Source organism: Cavia porcellus, unplaced genomic scaffold (assembly GCF_034190915.1).
Source record: "Cavia porcellus strain 051 isolate PalLab524CR breed Dunkin Hartley unplaced genomic scaffold, mCavPor4.1 scaffold_28, whole genome shotgun sequence".
NCBI lineage: Eukaryota > Metazoa > Chordata > Mammalia > Rodentia > Caviidae > Cavia > Cavia porcellus.
The window spans coordinates 45,293,092-45,313,800 of NW_026947511.1; the positions used below are offsets into that span (position 1 = coordinate 45,293,092).

General features: G+C 49.0%; 1 protein-coding gene across 2 annotated transcripts in view; it reads right to left on the reverse strand.

Annotated features, from left to right (window-relative positions):
- Positions 1 to 20,709, reverse strand: part of Mapk14 (mitogen-activated protein kinase 14) — a 61,120-nt gene that overhangs the window by 7,872 nt on the left and 32,539 nt on the right. Inside the window, exons 4-9 of one of the 2 annotated variants that reach the window (XM_003473895.5) lie at positions 13,825 to 13,936; positions 13,142 to 13,171; positions 12,789 to 12,836; positions 12,018 to 12,132; positions 11,114 to 11,185; positions 3,174 to 3,253 (exon numbers count right to left, since the gene is read on the reverse strand). In XM_003473895.5, coding sequence (XP_003473943.1) covers positions 3,174 to 3,253; positions 11,114 to 11,185; positions 12,018 to 12,132; positions 12,789 to 12,836; positions 13,142 to 13,171; positions 13,825 to 13,936 — 457 coding nt within the window. The remainder of the gene's footprint in view (positions 1 to 3,173; positions 3,254 to 11,113; positions 11,186 to 12,017; positions 12,133 to 12,788; positions 12,837 to 13,141; positions 13,172 to 13,824; positions 13,937 to 20,709) is intronic. The other variant, XM_003473894.5, reaches the window with a different exon arrangement.

Genomic DNA, 20,709 nt, shown 5'->3' on the forward strand with positions numbered 1-20,709 from the left:
TTCTTGTTAACAAGGCTCTCCTGCTGCTGAAGCATCACCCTCAACGCACACACTAGCGGTGAGTTTGCATGTTTGTAGGTTCCATGAATACTCCCAGACTCTGGCTCACCCTCGGGCTCCGCTCTGTCTCTCCTGCTCTGTAAGCCCTAAGGTAGCCCAGCAAATTCAAAAGGTGGTGGTTACAGTTTACACTTAAAACGTCTCCCCAGGCCTTCTGTGTTCAGAGGTGGGTTTAAGATGACCGGGTCACGGGGTGCTACACTCATCAGTGGAGTCATACGTTAATGAGGTCAGGGCCAAACGTGCTCTTAGGAGCTGGAGCCTACATGGAGGAGGTGGGTCACTGGGGGTGTGGCCTGGAAGGGTTTATTTTTGCCCCCAGTGTCTCTGTTCACTCTCTGCCTCCACTTCCTGGCTGCCATGGGATAAGCAGCTTTTCTCTGCCAGGCCATTTCATTCTTGGAGCAACCAGCTCTGGACTAAACCCTCTAAACCATGAACCAAAGAAACCCTCTCCTCCTGTAAGTTGCAGGTGTTAACAGTTTTGTACCGGCAATGGGAAAATCACTAATAGGGTTCTTTAAAAAAAAAAAAAAAGAAAGGAAGGAAGAAAAACAAAACACAAACTCTTTAGAGTTCTTTTAACATCCTTGCAACAAACTGCAGATTTCCTTTTAAACAAATTACGTGCCAAATGGTACTTTGCATGCCAACAGAAATAACAGAGGTCTACAAACCAAATCTCCAGTGGTAGTTTACTGCCCAGGTTTTAAAAATGTTAGGATCCTACCATCTCTCTCTTCCTTTCTGTGAGCAATTCTTGGCCTATACATGTGCTGATTTTGCCTCCTTTAGTCAAGTAAGTGATTATATCTCCTTCCTGTCGGGAAGTTAGGAAGATCATATTTCTACAGAAAAGTGAGTCAGGCTTTTGCTTTCTTAATACGAATTTTTGTTCCTTCACTTAGTACAGGTGCCAGGACAGCAAAAGACAAACTCCGTATCCGTAGGCACCCACCGTGACCAAGCACCCCCTTTCTAGGGCACCCCCTAGCCTGCCCCAAGCCATGCTGCCTTCTCTTACAATGCCCCACTGCTGGTTACCTGGCTTTTCTCATCAATGCTGGCATTGCTACCTTTTAGGAGCAATGAAAACAGCAGCTGTGCGTCTGTCTCCTGGATTTCTTCACTAATGACTAATTTTTAAAATTGTCGAGCAGCTTCACTCACCTGGCGCTGCTAAGTTTCCATTCTGTACACGCTATCACGTGCTTTTAAAGTCCACGGGTACCTGGGCGAACAAGTTAAACTTGCACGGGCTTTTGAATACTAGAAACTATTTTGCTCCACTCACGGCGGTTATGGAGGAAAACCCACTCCTTGTCAGCCCTGAGCTCAGCACAGCGCTATGCATGCAAGTGCTGTGTGCTGGTACTCGAGTTCCTTACGCACGGGCTGCACGGAGCTGGTGACACACGTGAGCTCCCGCCCCACTCACTGCACAGCGCCTGAGGTTAGGCAGCCGCTGCTGTCTTGCTCATAAATATGTAATAGGCAGTGATAGATAAGTACTATTTACCATGCCAGTGTTTCAGAACTCCGTGTGACACACAGCACATACCTGAGGGGCAGATGGCAGGGCAGGGGCAGGGCAGAGAGCTGCAGCCAGCAGTCATTCCCGACAGGGAATGAATCCACCACTCATTAATTAGCTGAGCCCTCCCAGCCCTCCCTCTGCCCCCATGTCCTTTAAAAAAAGCCAATCTTTCTAAGCAAATACAGCAAAATAAAAAACAAAACAAAAAAAAAAGGAGAAAAAGAAAAAAAACCCACATATAAACTAAAAATGCCCCGCCTCTGCCTAACGCCATCTCTCAGATCTTCTGTATGCACTGATCCAGCTTCTGCATTTTCGGAAGCAGAAGCAAACTTTGCTTGGAGTGGCTGAGGGTAGGTAATTTGGCAAGGGCTTTGGAGAGGGCCTGTGATTGCATGCGCTGCTCAGATCAGGTCCTCAGAACATCTGGGACCCACACTCAGCTCTGCCCAGTGACTCAGCACGCGGCTGGGGCGAGCCACAGCTTTGCTGCACTCCGCGGCTTTCTGATCATAAGTAAATGAAACACAAGGAAATCAGGCCAGACATGCCTTCGGTCTGGCTGGAGGGGGGAGGAAAAGACCCTGCTGGGCCCTGTGGTCCTTCTCAGAGACGCAGGCTACCTGCGGGGTGACGGTGCCCTCTGCCGGGCCTGGGGACCAGTCAAACTCACCTGTCCGGCCTGCCTCAAGCCACCAGCAATTGTCCCAACTGGGCAAAGGGGCCCCTCTGTCAGACAGCTGCAGGGCGCCTGAGGAGGCACAGCTGGAGCTCGGGGGCTCCTTGGCTCTCTTTCCTCTTTGTCCAAGTGCTTGGCGGCAGACAGAGGGAAAATGAGCTTTCGTGGCTGTTCTTGCGTCCCTGGCCCGTGGGAATGACCCACTATGGGAAGCAAAGGCAGAGTGCGCCAGAGTCACCTCCTCACGGCTTCTGTCTGAGTCACTGGGGGCAGGCGAGCCTAGCTCTGAAGTCTTTCCTTGGGTTACGCAGGAAGGCTGTGACCACACTCTGCTCTGTGGGGCTGAGGTGGCAGTTTTCCTGTGCGGCTGAGGGCTTGGGGAGTGCGTGGCACGGTTGGGAAGCAAACACCTTCCACAGGATGGACGGGCTGTCTAACTCTAAAACAATGACCAGCAAGTGACATTCAGAAAGGGGCCCCATTCTTCTAGCGATGAAATTAGCCTAACACAGGGTGAAGTTCACATCCTCAGCTCTAACGCCAGCCAAGTGCGTGTAGACAGAGCGTCTAAAAATGATGACGTCTGAGGGCCTGAGGACAGATTTCCCATTAGTCTCTTGTAATGAACCAGAACCTCTAATCTCAGTGCATCCTATTACTAGGATGCTATTACCCCAGAGAGGCTCCCATGATCAGAGTATACACTCAGACAGAGAGAGAACGCAACATTCGAATGCATGCAAGCAGACACACGTATGCACACACACACGTACACACGGCTATCTCCTCACAGGCACACATGTGTACCCACACACCAGGCTCAGGGACACACTAATGGAAGGCAAGTGGCAGAGGCTCCCCATGGGGCAGAGAATTACAATCAAAGCATCAACTCACAGACTCTGAGGAGATTTTCTTCAAGAGCTCAGCCCCTGGGGTTCCAACGAGTCTTAAAATGAGCTTCAACTGATCAATATCTAATGGTGGACTATAAAGGAAAATGTTGGGACAAAATAAAAGTGGGGGGAAAAAAAAGCAAACAATAACAAACAAAAAGGAAACGAAAACAAACCAAATATCCAAAGAATGAAAACTAAAAACCCAAACCAAGCCAGCAGGGTCAAATCATCTAGGTCAAGATTGCTGCAAGCTGATCACGTCAACAGGACACACTCTTCCTGGACAGGGGTTCAAAGAGCCACCACACACACACACACACACACACACACACACACACACCCAGCTGGCGGTCATTTTGGGCACCTGTCAATATCGTGTACCAGGAAAGAGAAGCAACTTTAGCTGGGTCTCAGCTGGCGACTCAGAGGATGGAGACCCAAAGGCCCCGCCCACCAAAGCGTCAGTACCCAGGCAAGCAGGGAGAGTTGGAAAGCACAGAGCTCCACAGGAGGAGAAAGCAGCAGAGCACAGGAGCTAGGGAGGTCGTCTGTTTGGGCAGTCCCTAAGACAGGGAATGGTGAGCGGCAGTCTGCCGGCAGGGGGCGCTCTGCTCCGCGCCTTCTCGCAGGGGACCGTAACTGAGCTGCTGAACTCAGGGTTCTGCCTCGTAAAGACAAAACGCAGGCAGAAGGCTTGAAGAACTTCGCTCATCCTAAAGGCTCTTGCTACGAAGCCACAAATGCCCAAACTTTTCGGGTGGCTGGCACTTCCGTGTATACTCAGAATGAATGTGCATGTACTAATCAGAAATGCTTTCCAGTTCTCCAGGCATTTGGTCATGCCTTAAAAAAAGAAAGTTAAAGGAGAAAGAAAAAAAAAAAAAGAGAGAGAGAGATCCTATGTAGACTGGAACAGTTTATCCGTGTCTATGCCGACACTGTGGAGGAGCACGGAGACGGGGAGACTGGCCGCACAGTCAGAGCCTTCTCAGGTCAGCTCTCGGCTCAGGTCAAGAGGCCTCACTCCACCCTACCCAGAACCCTGCCCGCCCTGCGCCAGGCCCGATGGCATCGCAGTGGCATCTCGACTGCTCTGCAGCTCCAGGCCTGGCCACTCGGCCTGTGCACCACCACCCCCAGCGCTTAAGGGGCAGGCGGAGTATCTGAGAACATGGATCTGGATGGAACACGTTTTGCTTTTGCTTATGATTATATGTATAAAAGCAATATAACAACCAAAAAACAATGGCTTCTGCAAGCCATAGCTGCCTAAGCTACGGGAATGAATTACTTATGCAATGAGGTGACTGGCAACTGGACTTGTTTTGTTTTTGAGAAATGAGATCTACATAAATGGAGCCGGGCGTGGTGGTGCACACCTGTAATCCCAGTGCTCGGGAGGCTGAGGCAGGAGGATCATTGCAGAAGGATCATTTTAGACCAGTCTGGGCTACAAGGTGAGCTCAAGGTGAGGACAAACGGCATAGGGAGACCCTGTCTCAAAAACCCACAAAAAGAAAAAAAAAGAAATCTATGAACGGAAGAAGATTGTAGACAGGAGGCAGTGAACCCCAGCCTGCTGCCTGTTCAATCTGTAACCCTGTACGGGAACACAGCCATGCCTGCTCCTGTAGACACTGTTGTTCACAGCCGATTTCACAATACAACAAGCAGAATTACAGCAGAACCTCTGGAGAGCCTGCCATAGTTCCCCTTGGGCTGATTATGAAAAGAGGGTGCTAAACACCATCCTGGACCTGAACAAATGTGGCCTGCGGAAAACACCCACTCACGTAAGTTATTTCTAAAGTGTAAACAAATTCCCCTCTGCAAACATCAGTGTGTTCTGAAGGCTGGGAGCGTATTCCTGGTTTCCCAGCCCAAGGTACTGGCAGGCAGGTCTTTCCAGGCACAGAGCAGGCTGGGGTGAGACGGATACTGCCTTCCCTAACACACTGGATTCCTTATCAGTCAAGGGTCTTTTTTTGCTCATTTAAAATCACTCAGTTTACAACAATTTAGCTCCCTCATGCTCTCCAGGAACCGTAAGGAAGAATGTATCTGTGTCTCCTACAAGAAAAAACCAGGTCATTTCTCCCCTCCTAAAGGTGACAACATATGCACCAAAATGATCCCTCCATTAAAACCGCTGAAGTTGCCATTTTAAGTCTGCTTTCTAGTTGAAGAAAAAAATCAAGTTTTATTCCAGCCCCAAGGCTGACAGCAGCCCTCTGACCTGTGAGTTTCTGAGCTGCATAATGTCACCCTGAGTTACCGGGGGAATACTCCGCTCCCAGGGGTCCGGGTGGCTCCGGACAGCGGGGAGTTGGGGGCCCATGTCCAGCTACCACACCCTGACCGATCTAACCCGCAGTCCTCAGCCTCGCCTCCGTGGCCCTCCGGCTTTGATACGCAGGTGTTCTCTAACTGCCTCTGCCTCCCACTTCTGAACACATGCACTGAGCGCCCCAGGCAGCTCTGTGTTCCCAAGCTCTCGAAGACGTGGGTTGCGGGTTGCGCACAGGAACGTTGCCTACTCTCCCTCCTGCCAGGTCTGGCCTCCGCCTAGGAACCTGCGAGATCCGAGCTAAACCAGAACTCTGCTGTGAAGGCCTCCTGAATCCCTTGCGCTTGAATTTTTTATTTTTAAAACATAATTTGGGACACTAGGGCAGTGGCTCTTACTGCTCTATACTGCTTTCCAGCTAGAGGCGGGCACCTGTTCCTGCAGGTCCTGTGTGCCATCCGCTCCAGCTCCTCGCTTAGGCACTATCCCACCCTTGGTGCCTCCAGGGATCGGGCTGCTGGGCACCAGCTGAGTGAAGTCCGGCCACAGTGTGCTCCCCTGTCCTCTCCACCGCTCTGCCCTGCCCTCGAAACCCAGAGCCTCCGTATGCCACGGCAAGTCTGCATGCAACAGCAGCAGTCTGGAGGAGCTGATTGGTTTCACCCTGGGCTTCATGAAACCCTCAGACGCCCTATTCCGGAGCACTTCTGCCATGCAGGGCACACAGACAGTGCCCTGGGAAGGGGAGTATGCACCAAGGACTAGGACAGCCAAGTGCAAGCTAGGGCACAGACGGGGCAAAGGAAAAATGTATGGAGCAGCTAATAGCACCTGCGTGAAGACAGGAATGCATCAAACCTCAGCAGACACTGCCACAAGCTCCCCGAGAGCCAGCAGAGCTGCAGAAGGGTGGCGCCACACAGGCAGACCAAAGCAAGACTTCCCACAGCACAGCATGCAGCCGAGTCCACAGCGGGCTACCCTGCGTAAACAGGCTCTGCTCTTCTGCTCTAGGTCGAGGATATTCTGGTCAGTTTACAATGCATTTTAATTGTAATAATAACAATTTCTGATATTGATACTGGCTTTTTTTTTTTTGGTACTGGGGATGAACTCATGACAGCGTGTTTGCAAGGCAGATATTTATGCCACTGAGCTAAATCCCCAGCCCTACAACTTCCGATATTATTATTATTGTCATTTGGCTTTTTTTTTTTTTTTTTGGAGAAAAGCTCTTGCTGTGTAGTTCAGGCTGGCCTTAAATGCACTATGTAGTCAGGATGGTCTTGGATTATAACAATCCTCCTGCCTCAGCCTCCCAAGTGCTTGGATTACAGGCGTGCACTACTGTGCCTGGCTTTCTAAAACAGATGAAGAAACGCGTGACAGGAGAGGTCTAAGAATACTTTAGGACCAAACTTTTTGTAACTGTAGCAAACAGCAGTCAGGATGAATAGATAAAGGGAAAAAAATGAAAAGTAACTTGGCGTCAGGGCAAAGTAAAAGAGGGATATACCGGTCACTCCTGAGTGCTCTAGGAACTTCTCAAAAATCTCAGCAGGCGGGAGCTGAGTAACAGGCCGCGGCGGGACCCACCCTGGTGGGCAGCAGTTTCCCACTGATATCTGGGGGGACAGGAAGCCCTCCTGGCGACAGACAGGAGGGGCTGCAGTGAAGCCCAGCCTACCCGCTTCTCCTCTCGGGGTTATTACGATAGTCATTTTCATTGCCACATGAATGAAGTCTCTTTTTTTCTCCTTTTTTGTCTTTATGATACAGGCTGGCCTTGAGCGCGCTGTGTAGCCCAGGCTGGTCTTGAACTCACAATGATCCTCCGCCTCTGCCCCCTAGGCCTCTTAGGGGTTGGGATTACAGGCGTGCGCCACCACGCCCAATATACACAATATTTCTTAAGGTAACCTGACTTTGTGGACAAAGCCGAGAATTCCAGTATATTGTGGGCAAATATATAATCTTAAATTAGAGAAGAAAGTCGGTAAACGAACCTAATGAGTATTTTTTCTTTCTCCCCATTTATTAAGATACTTGCTTTTAGTGCCCACAGGAAAACTGCTTTCTTTCAAGACAAGAAAGAATGTCTGAAACCAACGACAGACAGCGGTGGCAGAGGTGACACCTCATCATCCGGGCAGAGTGTACAACAGGCCTTCATTAGATCATCTCTGTCTTGTAATGTGCCTGGGATACTTCACTAACTCATGTAGGAACGAGTCACAGTAGAATTAAGGAGCCAATTTACGGCCAAGGCCGAGCTCTCGGCCGGGCACGTGCACGGGGCAGGCTGCGGATCTCATTTTCCGACTCATTTCCAACTGGATGGCACCTGCCCCTGCAGTACCCGGTCTGGCTGCCGGGCCCCTGAACAGGCTGGGCAGCCGGCCTCGAAAAGCAGGCCCCGCTCTTCGCAGAACAGTAGTACCACAGTGAGCCACATGCAAGGCTCCCAAAAAGTCCCAGACCAACAGTGCCAATGGTCACTCAGCACCATGAATGTAGTAGTGTGACAATGAGTGGTTATAGGGGCCACGGACTTGGCTCAGCAGTGGAAGCATCTGCCTGGTAAGTGCGAGGTCGTGAGTTCGATCCCAGTACCAAAAATTTAAAAAAGCACAAGTGGTCACAAATGTTAAATTTTATGTGATGAGTATTTTACCACATTATGAAAAAAGTGGCAGTGGTAGGTTTTATGTTATATGTACTTTATAACCAAAACATTTTCAATTCAGTTCCTGAGTCGCACTAGCCAACTTTCAGCAGCCACACTGGCCAGAGGCTACGGGACACCGCACCGGACACCGGTGGTGAAACATCTGTGGTACCACCAAGCGCTAGGGGACGGTTTCTGTGCAGAAGCTACGACATGCGCAGGTTGGCAAGGGAAAAAGGCGGGAACTGAAGAGTGCCCACTGGAAAGCACCTGCCGCAGGCTGCCTTGGCAACAAGCTGCACTGAAAAATCCTTACTAGGCAGCTGTGTGCCTTTCTAGCCAAAAGAGAGGATGCGGGGCCAGCACAGGCTCCGAAGGCTTTTGAGCAGGGCAGTTCTAGAAGCCAGAAGAATAAAGATCAAAATCCTAGAAAGAAATTTCTTGATCCTGCTGGTGAAAGACTAAATTAACTTTTCAGGATCAGCCAAGATTAAAACTAAATTCAAATGAACTAAACTGGGCACGGTGGCGCATGCCTGGAACCTCAGCACTCGTGAGGCTGAGGCAGGACCATCACCAGGAGTGTAAGGCCAGCCTGGGCTACACAGTGAGACTCTGTCTGCAACAAAAACCTCTGGCTGTTCTCAATCTTGTTGCAACCCGGAGACTCCTCAGTACAGCAAGGCCCCTGCTCTGACGCATGGCACCTACAGTGGAGTTTCAGGCACCCAGAGATTTTTAAACCTCCCCAGAGGGTTTCTGATGTACAGCAAGGGTTATGAACCACTGTGCTAGAACATAAATACCGTGCTCTGTCGGCAAAAGTAACTATTGGGAAAACTTCCTCGTCAATCAAAGCTGTATCTACCCAGGAGGAAGCCAACGGGAGAAAGGTTAATCACCCTACAAACACAACTTTTTTCACTGGGTTTCTACAACCCAGGAGGCCACGCGTCTGGAAAGAACTCTCATTTATCAAAAAATGAATGCCTTATTAAAAAGCTTACATGCTAGCTCATTTACCTCAAGCTCATTGAAGAAACAGAAGGAAATATTTCTTTGTATTTTTTCCTTTTTTGCAGTCCTACGGGTTGAACACACAGCTCACGCATGGTAGCCAAATGCTCTACTAAAGCACCACCCCCGGCCCGGAGACCTTTTCATTTTTGACACAGGGTCTTGCTAAGGCACCTGGGCTGCCCTTGAACTTGCCATCTTCCTGCTTCCTGAGTAGGAAATACTTTTCATGCGTCGCAAGTGTTCTAAAGGGGTCACACCACGCCATAAAGGCTCGAGGGCTGTGGTGCTGCAAGAGCTCCCCACAGCCACCTGCCAAGGCGTCTGTTCTGTGCCACCTGTCGCAGGGTTTTTCTGTACACTCATAATGATTGGTGGGTAAACAGAGTGGCTGGAGAGGGAAAGGCTGTTTCCAAGACCGGTGAGGAAGAAGGCGGCAGCATCTGCGGGGAGGTTTCAGTTTAGCTTTCCAGGTGCTGTCTTGCTGAATTACCCCGACTACCTTGAGTTGTGCAATGCTACTGTTGTTTTATGGTTACCGGATACTGAAGAGACAGAGGTTAGAAAACTTTCCTCGGAGCCACCAGCTGGATGTAAAGGAGCTAAGACCTAAACATGGGGAGTCGGACTCCAGGGCATGGGCTCCTGACCCTCGGCTGCCCCGACCGCCTCTGCCGCTCTGTGTCAAGCAACGCAGGCGCTGAGCAAGTGGGAGGCGGCCATACGGACAGACAGAAGGGTCAGGACGGCATCTGCTCTGGAGGACAAACCCAGGGACAGCACGGCTCTTTCCACTGAAACAGCACTATGTCTACTGCATTTCAAGAAGCAGATACCAAATGAATGAGACGAAGGGTAGGGAGAGATATGGGTGTTAACTAATTACAATTCGGGGCGGGAGTAATCAGGTGAGCCAAGCAGAGGGAAGCGGGGTGTACAATCAGAGGGAAACTGAGTCAGTAAGTTCCGAGAGAAGTAACAGCTCTACCTGAGGAACAGACTCTCTTGGTTCCTGGGAAAGTATGCTGTCTCCAGCAGGAGGAGGCAAGAACAGAAGTGGAGGAGTCACGCGGGGCCACTGAGGCACACCCCGAGCTACGCGTGAGCAGATGCCGGGCCTCGGAAACCCGACGGGTCTCTAGGCCAGCTTTCAGGCCCCAAGAGGAACAGAGCAGAGGGAGCCTCGGCGACGCTAAAAGCACCTGCACCAGCACCCGAAGACGGTCCGCTGCATCTGACAGAGACCCCTCCACCAACGCCAGACACACACTTGAACATCATTTCTCCCTCAACCGCTTCCCAGACGGAACCGATGAGACGCACTCGGACATCAGTACGCAACCGAGACACACGCACACAGCGGAGAGGGGAGCTGAGAGCCAGACGAGAGTCTGGCAGGAGACAGAGGTCCGGACGCAGTCGGGGGTAGAGCCTGCTGCAGAACGAGGGCCCATGACAGGACGGCCTCCTGACTTCTTGCTTTTACTGTTTGTTGTTGAATAGTAAGCCTCGGAAGAGCTGCAGGTAGGTCACCCAGGGGCCAAACACGGCTGTCTTGGGACGTAAGCTGAATGTAACAGTGAGACACCCTGGATTTACCAACAGGTTTCTGTGTTCACTCAGGGTTTGGACGGGCAGACTAAACCCATCACTGGGTCTAGAACTTCTCTTGAGCATGGGTGCGTCTCCAGACTGTGTGGGAGGTCCATGTGAAGAGGGACACGCTGCAAATATTTGACACATGGAAAGGGTTTTAAACCTCTGACAAGTATTTGCAACTTGGAAATAAATTGCTGCCATTTTCCTGGCCGGGTAAGCTACTCAGCCGGTGCACAGACCTCATACTGGATATCTGGACCATAAAAGCAAGAAACGGAGAGCCGTCCCTGCAGGAAGTGGAGGCAGTACACACCCGAGGACACCGGAACACAGAAGAAACAAGAATCCACAACTTTGTAAAGGATACGGTCTGTACCAGGAAACAACGTTCTTCCAGTCAGCAGCTCGGCCATGATGCAGCCCACCGACCAGATGTCCACTGGCAGAACGACAGGGGAAGAACACAAGAAAAACACATAAATAAAAGTGCATGCCTCATCGCTACTACTGTACGTGGTCACAAATGACATCGTAACTAGGGATAAAATACTCAGATGAATACTCTTCTTAAGGTATCCGTGCTCAACATTATACTCACTTTTTTTTTTTTTTTTTGTCTTTTTCCTTTTTATCGGTACCAGGGATCGAACTCATGACTGCCTGCTTGTGAGGCAGGGGCTTATGCCGCTGAGCTAAATCTCCAGCCCCTATACTCACTTTTTTTTATACTTTTATAGATATACAGCAGTTTATTAAGACCTTCAAATATAGGGCAAGTTAAAACATACGTAAGGTAAAAGAATGAAGCTACTCATAAGGGGCTACCATAATTTTTTTTTTATTGGTAGCACAGTAGATTCTATTAAGTAATTTCTTTTTTTTTTAAGACAGAGTCTAGCTATGTAGCCCACTCTGGCTTTGAACTTGCCATGATCCTCCTGCCTCAGCCTCTCGAGAGCTGGAATTACAGGCATGCACCACCACACTCAGACTTCTCAAGTAATACTGAAGGGTTAGAGTATGAATGCATTGTCCTCAGAAAATATTCAGAGGAAAATATAAGTAAGTAAAACCCCAGTTGCTCAATCACAAAGTCTGGAAGAGCTCTATAGAACAGTGCAATTCCCCACCTGAGCAAGTGAAATATTTCCTCTTTGTAGATATTAACAGGATCACCAGGGAAGCCAGATGCCTCCCCCGACCCCACTGCCTCTCTACCAGACTCATTCAGGTTAGTACTGCTAAGGCACAGAGCGTGAGGCGGGCAGCACCTGTCTGGTTGTAATGCATCCAATTCAGCATGATCTCAGGAGCCCTGTACCACCTGGTGGCCACATAGCCTGTCATTTCGTCATCCGTATGTCGAGCCAGTCCGAAATCCAGAATCTAAGAGGAAAAAGAGAAATGAGGCACTGGGATAGACTAAGATGCTGAGACCTCTCCAGGAGGCAGGGAATAACCTGCTGTCTTGTTAAAAAAGGAACATGAGAGCACTTTCCTAAGTGGATTTCCTGGTCCACGATGAACACAGTGCTAGACTTAAAAAAAAAAAAATTAATGAAAAATAAAAACGTGACTCCTACGTACAAAACAGTAAAAACAAATCCATACAAAGGCTTGCACATGTAGAAAATGGCTTGCCTTAGTAGCTTTACACATCCCCAAACTGGAACGGAACCAAATGCCCATCACAGGTGGATAAATTAACTTCTGAAACCTTTGTCAGGTGGAATAGTACGTGGTGGTAAGAGGGACGAAATCACTGATACATATAGAACAGTACAGATAAAAACACTGTACTAAGCCAAAGCCAGACACACAAAAATACACACTATAGGATCCCCCTCATTGGGAACTCGAGCAGATTAATCTACAATATCAGTAAAAATTACTAGGAAGGGGCCAGGAACCTTCTGAAAGATGGAAATATTTTTTCTTACAATCGTGGTCTTATAAATCCATTCCTGAAGACGGTTTGCCTGGCCAGTTAAACAATCTCAAGATGGGAGAAACGGTCACCACCGTCACGCCCGCCCTCTCACCTTCAGCTCACAGTCTTCATTCACAGCTAGATTACTTGGTTTGAGGTCCTAGGAACCAAGCAGAGAGGACACGGTCAGCTGCGTGACGCATGACAAGTTACCTCCTCAAGGTCAGCAAGGGGGACCCAAGACCTCACCCACACACCCACGGCTGCCCTCACCCTATCGTGGTGTCTGGGCCACATGAGCCTCAAGCATACACCACATAAAAACTTCTTTGATCAGCCTTAATCTAAGCAAAGCTGCAATCAATCAATATGGCAAAAGTTAAAGAAAGTTCAGATGAAGGCACCACTCCTCCAGCCCCCCTCACGCCCATGTCCCCACAATAAGCAAAGCGCCACAACACATACCCTGTGGATTATGTCGGCTGAATGTATGTACTGCAAAGAGAAAAGTCGGTTAGATCCAAGTTCTCTCTAACTTCCCACTGACAGGTTCCGGGACATATTTGCGGTACGTTTTCATGAAGCAGTAAGAACCGTGGTGCTCACGCTGGCTTTCAAAATCAGCATGATCGCCAGGATCCCACGTATTTACCACGGCTGTTAGTGATTTCTGTGGCCAATGACTTCCTTCCCTTTACATTTCAACCTATTTTCTAACTGACAGGCTGCCGTTCAATAAGGACTCAAGAGAGGCTAAATATCAAACATGGCTTAATTTTAAATCGTTGCTTATCTGCTCCTCCCACAATTAAATTAGCTTCCTTGAGGAGTTTTTAAAAGCCTCCGAACTAAACTGAAGGATGTGACATGAGAAGTCCTGACCTCTCAGACACTTATAAGAGTATCTGTGGGCAACACGAGCGGACGCCTAGACTTGCTTTTATAAAACCACCCGTGGTGTGAGCAGCACAGAAACCAGTGTGCTCAGGAGCGATCGTGCCAGCTCCTCAGCCTATGATTGCCGCTTGTGTTTCTGTGTCTGCACTCTCTGTAAGAACAGTTGTTTGCCAATTTGTTCTAAGCCCTCACGGAAGGGAGGGCAGGGCCGAGAGTCCGCTTCTCCCAGGCATCGCCGACGCAGTCCGTACCTTCAGACCCCGGAGGATCTGGTAGATAAGGAACTGGACGTGGTCATCCGTGAGCTTCTGGCATTTCACAATGTTGTTCAGATCCGCCCCCATGAGATGGGTCACCAGGTACCTGGGAAGCAGGAGAAAGATACAGGACAACTAAGTGCAGGGCCAAAGTAAAGCTTGCTCGCTAGCTTGCTTTCTTCTTTGACAAAAAAAAAAAAAAAAAAAAAAAAAGAAAAAGAAAGAAAATGGCTTACTTTTAAAGCATTGCTTATCTGCTCCTCCTACAATTAAATTAGCGTATGTCTAATTTTTTTAAGTACCAGGTATGGAACTTACAACCTCATGTTTGCCATGCAGGTGACCTTGCACCACTGAGCTAAATCCCAGCCCTGCTGATGCAGAACTGAATTACTCTTATATCTCCTTTTTCAGGAGTTACTGAGGTTACTGCTCCCTGACAACATCCCTGCCTTCCCCTTACAGGAAGGAGGAACACGCTTGCCCGTGGGCAGGACAAGCCATTCCACAACTATGTGCCAGGGGCGTGGCACTGGTTATTGGTCCCCTTTCCGTGGTAGGATTAGGGAACAATGATATTCGAGTCCAACAGGTCCACCACCGCAGTTCTAGATCCAGTGCCATAACCCGCTCGTGACTCAACTGCACAGCGCGGGGACGGAACCGCCAGGCCAGGACCACGAGGTGAACTTTTTAAAGGTCAGAGCGGGTACTGGCTTCCCTCGAAGAGGAACTGGAGTTCTTTCCTCTAGCGTGATTTTCCTGTAGGCTGCCGCTCTCAAGATCACCAGAAGCAGCCTAGATGGAACCTTAGACTTAGGGTGAGATTTTAGTGTTCTGTATTTCTAAAACTTCAATGTTCATAGTGCTTTGAGGAAAGGGTGCGCTCTAGGTCACTGAAAGAGTAAAGTACTCTCAGTGTTTTTACCAAGGCAGCTTTGGGTGACGCTTGCTTGCTTGCTTTCATTTTGTCTTTTGGAAACAGGGTCTCGCCATGCAGTTGAGGCTGGCCTTGAACTCCCTTTGCAGCCCAGGTTTGTCTTGAACCTGCAATGATCCTACTATTTCAGCCTCCTGAGTGCTGGGCTTACCTTACATGCACCACCACGCCCGGCTTGGAGAGATGTTTTAAACACAACACAGTCCAACCAGAGGCAGCTGGTACTCACTGTGCTGAGCCCCTCACTGTGCGGCATTTCACACCCCTCACTGTCAGTGTCTCATGGGGCGAGTCCCATCGGGACTTCAGAAACAGGACACCAGCACAGGACAGGGGTAAGTAATCTGCTCAAGGTCAAAAGGGAGCCACAATGTCCTGTGTGGAGAGCGCGATCTGAATCATAGCACACACTGACTGCCTCCAAAGTCTTCCACAGAATTCGCATCAAGAGAATGACCTCTTCAAAAAGTTTTATGACCCAGACACAGTAGAGCATGCCTCTAATGCTAGCACTCTGGGAAGCAGAAACAGGAGGACCTCAAGTTCAATCCCAGTCTGGCCAATTTATCAACGTGACAAAACCCTGCCTCAAAATTAAAAGAAAAAAGAAAGAAGAGTCAAGACATACGCCAGTGCAAGGGGCCTCAGTTTAATCCCCAAAATGGGGGGGGGTAGTTTTATAAATTTCACAGTGATTAGGGAAACATCACCTCAACCGTTTTCTTAATGATTCTCAATCCTTGTAATCAGAATCAATCTTTAATGAAGAAACTCGCATAGTTTCTTCAGCAAGAACTAGCATAACCCCACCCTAATCATCGTCACTGCAGTTTTAAACCTCCATCTGTCATAATCTGATGCCATGTGGGTACTGTGAAAAACTAGTTGTTTTGAAATTAGGTCAGAAATTCAAGATAACGGTTGATAATGTTAATCATGATAACATTATGAAGAAGAAAGAATCTAGCAATAGTCTTTTGGGTAGACTAGTCCCCCACGGTGTAATTTCTCTCAATCCCCTTCACCGTTTTATCTGTAAGATTTCCAGAACGAGAGGGGACTGTCGAGCCACTTGCTGCGTACTGTCAACACTGCTGCCACACTACTGTGCCACCAGCTGGAAGCCCATTATCGGCAGAAGGGTCCCACGGGAATTCCCTAATCACTACACGTTATTTCCGGGAAGCCCCCAAATCAATCCGTGCCCATCAACTGGCAAATTTCAACTTCATATATATAAAGATTTCCAAAATAAATCTTTCAACAGAGGACAAAAGCAGGCACTGTGCAATGTCACTTTTTAGGGAAGGTTTTCCAGCTTCTAAAAACAGTAAACAAGGGGGGTTTAGGGGGGACAGAGAACACACTTTAAATTCTGTTTGCTAGGTGTGGTGGTGTACGCCTGTAATCCCAGCACTCAGGAGGCTGAAGCAGGAGGATTGCCAGGAGTCTAAGGCCAACCTGATTCTACAGAGAAACCCTGCCTCAAAAAAGACCAAAAATTAACAAATAAATAAATAAAGTCCAATTGGGGGTTGGAGTGGGGCTCGGTGTAAAGCACCTATCTAACTTCTGTAAGTTCCTGGGCTCAGCCTCCAGCACCGTCCCCCTCATGCCCAGAAAGTCAATCTCCAAATTATATAGACAGTCACAAAATACATCTACTATGTCTTTCTGGAAAGCGTATTTAACTACATTTTAGTAAGGCCACACCTTCCACTGTCTCTGTACTAAGTGTCAAATCCCCCAAATTAAATTCTTAAAATGTATTAAAAGTTAAACTCCTTAAATTAAACAAAGTAGGGAAATACAGCCGCACAGCGATCCAGTTCTCCATCCTTAAAAAAGCAATTACGCCAGACTCAGGACTGGAAGGACTATTCCACAGCCTGATACCAATCTTCTTTCTCCCCTAGGAAAACATTCTCCTTTAAATTTAAGCCAAGTATAAAACCTCTAAGTCACGTTTCTCAAAGTGAGTCTCCTGAGTCACAGGTACCGTCCCAGCTGGAGGGCAGAGCTCTGCTCTGAGTGCCTCTTGGTCCCCCAGGTTACCCCATTCCCAAGCCTCCTGTGGTAGCACCTCTCCGATAACGCCCCTGTCAGCATCTGCCCTGTTTTTAAGCATGTAAGTAGGAGCCTATGTATGAACACAAATGTCAGTGCCATTCAAAGCACTTATCAGAAGACAAGAAGCATTTCTTTTCCTTTCTTTTTTTGGTACCAGGGATCAAACTCATGACCTCACGCTTGCCAGGCAGGCGCTTGTGCCGCTGAGCTAAATCCCCAAGAAGCATCTCTTCCTTTTGTTCCCCGGGGTCCAGGACAATCCAGAACTGACAAAGTGTAAGTACGCTTCGGAAAACGTCTGCAGTGATCCCTGGGTGTCAGCACAGAAAGCAGAGCGATTCCTTGAAAATGAAACTCAGGTTGTGCCTCTCCTTTCTGCCAAAGGTGCCTTATTTTGCTCCCAGAAAACACAAAAACCCTCTCAGGGGCCCGTAGAGCCCTGCTGCAGTCGCTGACTTTGCTGGGCATTTCTCCCTTGGCGCTCAGTGCCACACTGGCTGCCAGGCTCTTGTCCCAGTGCAGCACAGTGTCCCACCACTGGGCCTTTGCACGGGAACTGCTCCCTCCACCTGGAACGCTCCCCCCTAGATATCTGTACTTCAAATTTCTCTACTCCTGATTATTGCTCAAAAGCCACCCCGAGGGTCTCCCTTACCACTCCACTTTAACGTCTCTCCACTGCCCTCAGATTCCTAACTCTTCTTCCTGTTCTACTTTTTCTTTTCTGCAGTGTTCGCTGCTAACATTTGGTATCATTTCCTCTTTTATATACTTGTAATTGCCGACTACCTGTAGAGTGTTCGAGAAGGGCAGGGCTACCTGTTGTTCCGTGTAGTCCCCAGTGTACCTGGAGCCATGTCCAGCAGACAGTAGGCACTCAATCACTACCAAGGACATGACTCAGCACAAGTCACCAGCACCTTCTAGCACGCAGTGAGACAGGGCGAGGGCACCTCTGACTGAGACACGCACGCCATGATCTGATCTGGTAAGCAGCCTGGCTGGTTTCAATGCTTGTTCTAAAGAACTACTCAGCATCCGAGCAGACAGCTTAGCAAGCCTATTTCTCAACAAACCGTCTTGACTTAAATCAATCATGTCACCACGATGTACCCCCTGCATCTCTGGCACCGACCACACCAGGCTCAGTGCTCCAGCGTACGGTCTCCTTTAGAGGCTGAGACCAAGAAGGCTGGTTAAAAGACAGCGGTGGGCCGTCAGCCGAAGCTTCGATCAGTGACGCGGTGCAGCCCAAGACCGACTACTGATTCCCGAGTTCGTTCCACCCACAAACGCTTCCTGTTGGGCAGCATGAAAAAGCGGACAGAGTTGAGCTGAGAAGGCGGTGTTTCTACCACAGGCTCAAGGAGCACGGCTAGAGCTACAGAGGACACAGTGCTGGAGGGCACATGGGAGCAGGACCCCCACGGGCTGAGGGAGGGGTTAACATGGGGAGATTTCTCGGAGGGCTCAACTCCAGGCATGGCCTTGAAGTTTCTTTGCCTAGTTAGAGACAGAAGACGGCATTTTACTATCATAGACAGACAGAGCCTGGTGGTATTTTCTTAAAGAATGTGCAGTTTATTTAGATTCCAAATGTGAGTCAGGGAAGGCAGCTACAAGGAGCTTCACCAGCCACCACTATCACTTCCGCAGACCTCTTTGGTAAGGGAAAAACCAAAAACCAAACACAAACACAAACAGAAGCTAGGTGCGGGGTACCTGCCTGCAGACAGAGCTACTTGGGAAGCAGAAGCTGGAGGAACACCTGAGCCCACAGGTTGGAGACCAGCCTTGCAACACAGCAAGACCCCATCTGAAACCAAACCAATGAACTCCTGCAAAGGTTAACCTTGGCACAGTGAAGCTACTCCGCTTCCTCCCAGATCATTTCTTTCCTCTACTACCTACTGTGAGTACTCAGTCTAATCTCAAAGAACTGCAGTATTTCTGAGCCCAAATGTCTAGACTGGGTTATTTCTTCCCATGGCAGAGGAACAGCATTATTTCCAAGCATACACACACACACACACACACACACACACACACACCCCAGAATTTACACACGTTACCCAGATACAAAGGGAGAATCCATGGTTCTCTATTTCTACAACACTTCTCCATCCTGCACAAACTGCAATTTCCTTTTTTCTGATTTCTCAAATAAATTTCAACCTCCACACCCCAGCCCTATCTGCTTCTCCAAACCCAGTCACTACTTTTTTTAGAAGTGTTCCTGTTCCACGCCCCTCTCATGGTCTGAGTCCACTCTGCATGTCCCTTAGACACTACCAATTTGACTCCGTCCTCCAGTTATACTAGGGAGTCTTTATGCTTTGTCTCTTTTATGAGATTGCAAGCAACAGGAAGACAGAGTGACCGTCATTTCCACTGACTTCTGACAGACAGCATTTCCTCCATACGCAGTTAGCCAGCTTTCAAATGATAACACAGCCTTTGAACCAAAAAACTTGGGAAGCAATTTTATAGGTGTTAGTAGATAATTGGGTTCATCTCTTACAACCTTAGCTTCCTCATCTGAAAACTGGAGGTGGTAATATGCGCTTCCCAGGGTTGTACCTGTTCCTGGCTTTCTTCACTCTGCCTGTGAGCCTGCTGGGATACAGTTCGCTCCTACTTATGTCCAGGCCCTCGTAAACCACAAGATGCTACCGACTAAAATCACGTTATATTACAGAACTGCCTAAGCACACGTTTTGCAGTTTCACCCACATGCCTAGGACCATGTTTTGAAAGACAGGACATGGTTGTAATGTCAAGAATTCAAACCAAGCCAAGCATGGCGGTGCACATGTGTAATCCCAACACTCTGGGAAGCTGAGGCAGGAGGATCACAAGTTCAAGCCCAGCCTGAGCAACTCAATGACTTAGTGAGATCCTGTCTCAAAAAGTTAAAAAAAGAGCAGGGATCAGCTTAGTGCAAAGGCACCGGGCTCCATCCCCAGGACCACAGAAAGAGAAGAAAAAAGGAAACTGTCACCAGGTATTAATATTAAAGAGCACTGTTATGTAACTTTCTGTTCCCAGAAGTCTTAGATCCATTTCAGATTTCCACCTCACACACTCACCCAAAAACTTTTCTAATATGTTAATAAAGACTCAGGAGAAACATTGCTTCTACTAAAATTAAATCTTTTTCTTGAAAATTATGGAGTGTGTTTCTGTGGGGAAAAAGGAAGACAGAGTTGTCATATTACAGAGAAGTAAAACCTCTAAGGGCCGGCAACACAGCTCAGTGGCACAAGCGCCTGCCTGGCAAGCACAAGATCATGAGTTTGATCCCTGGTACGGGGGGAAACCTTTCCTCCTTGTCCCAATCGCACCCTCCACTCCCCGCCCAGTACCCTTTGCCGGCTCGGGCAACCTGGACACTAAGGCGCAGGACAAAGCCGCACTGCTGATCGCGGCCCATCCAGCTCCTCCTCCAGCTCCCATCCCCCACCTCTCCGACACCCACAAGACTTCAAGCTCAGGCACACAGGCCCCTTTCCTACAAAGCCCTCCCCGAAGACACCTGTGCCCACCTCGCCCTCGCGAACCCGCCTTCACCTGGCCACTGCAGGCAGCTAGGTGCCTGTTACTCCTCTCAGTGCCAACAACTTAGAAAAGGAGGAGCAAACTGTACCCCAGCAGGCTCTCAGCAGAGAGTGAAGAAAGCCAGGAACAGGTGTACGATGGTAAAGTTCCTAAGGACGAAGCAGGGCAAGGACTGGCCGATGACAGCGTGGGAAGTGATGCAGGTGGGAAAGAGAGCTCCCCACGAGGGGACCCTCGGGGTCCTGAGGGAAACGCAGTGGAACGGGTGGCAGGCTCTGATTAGAAACCAGCGCAGCAGCCGTCTGGGAAAG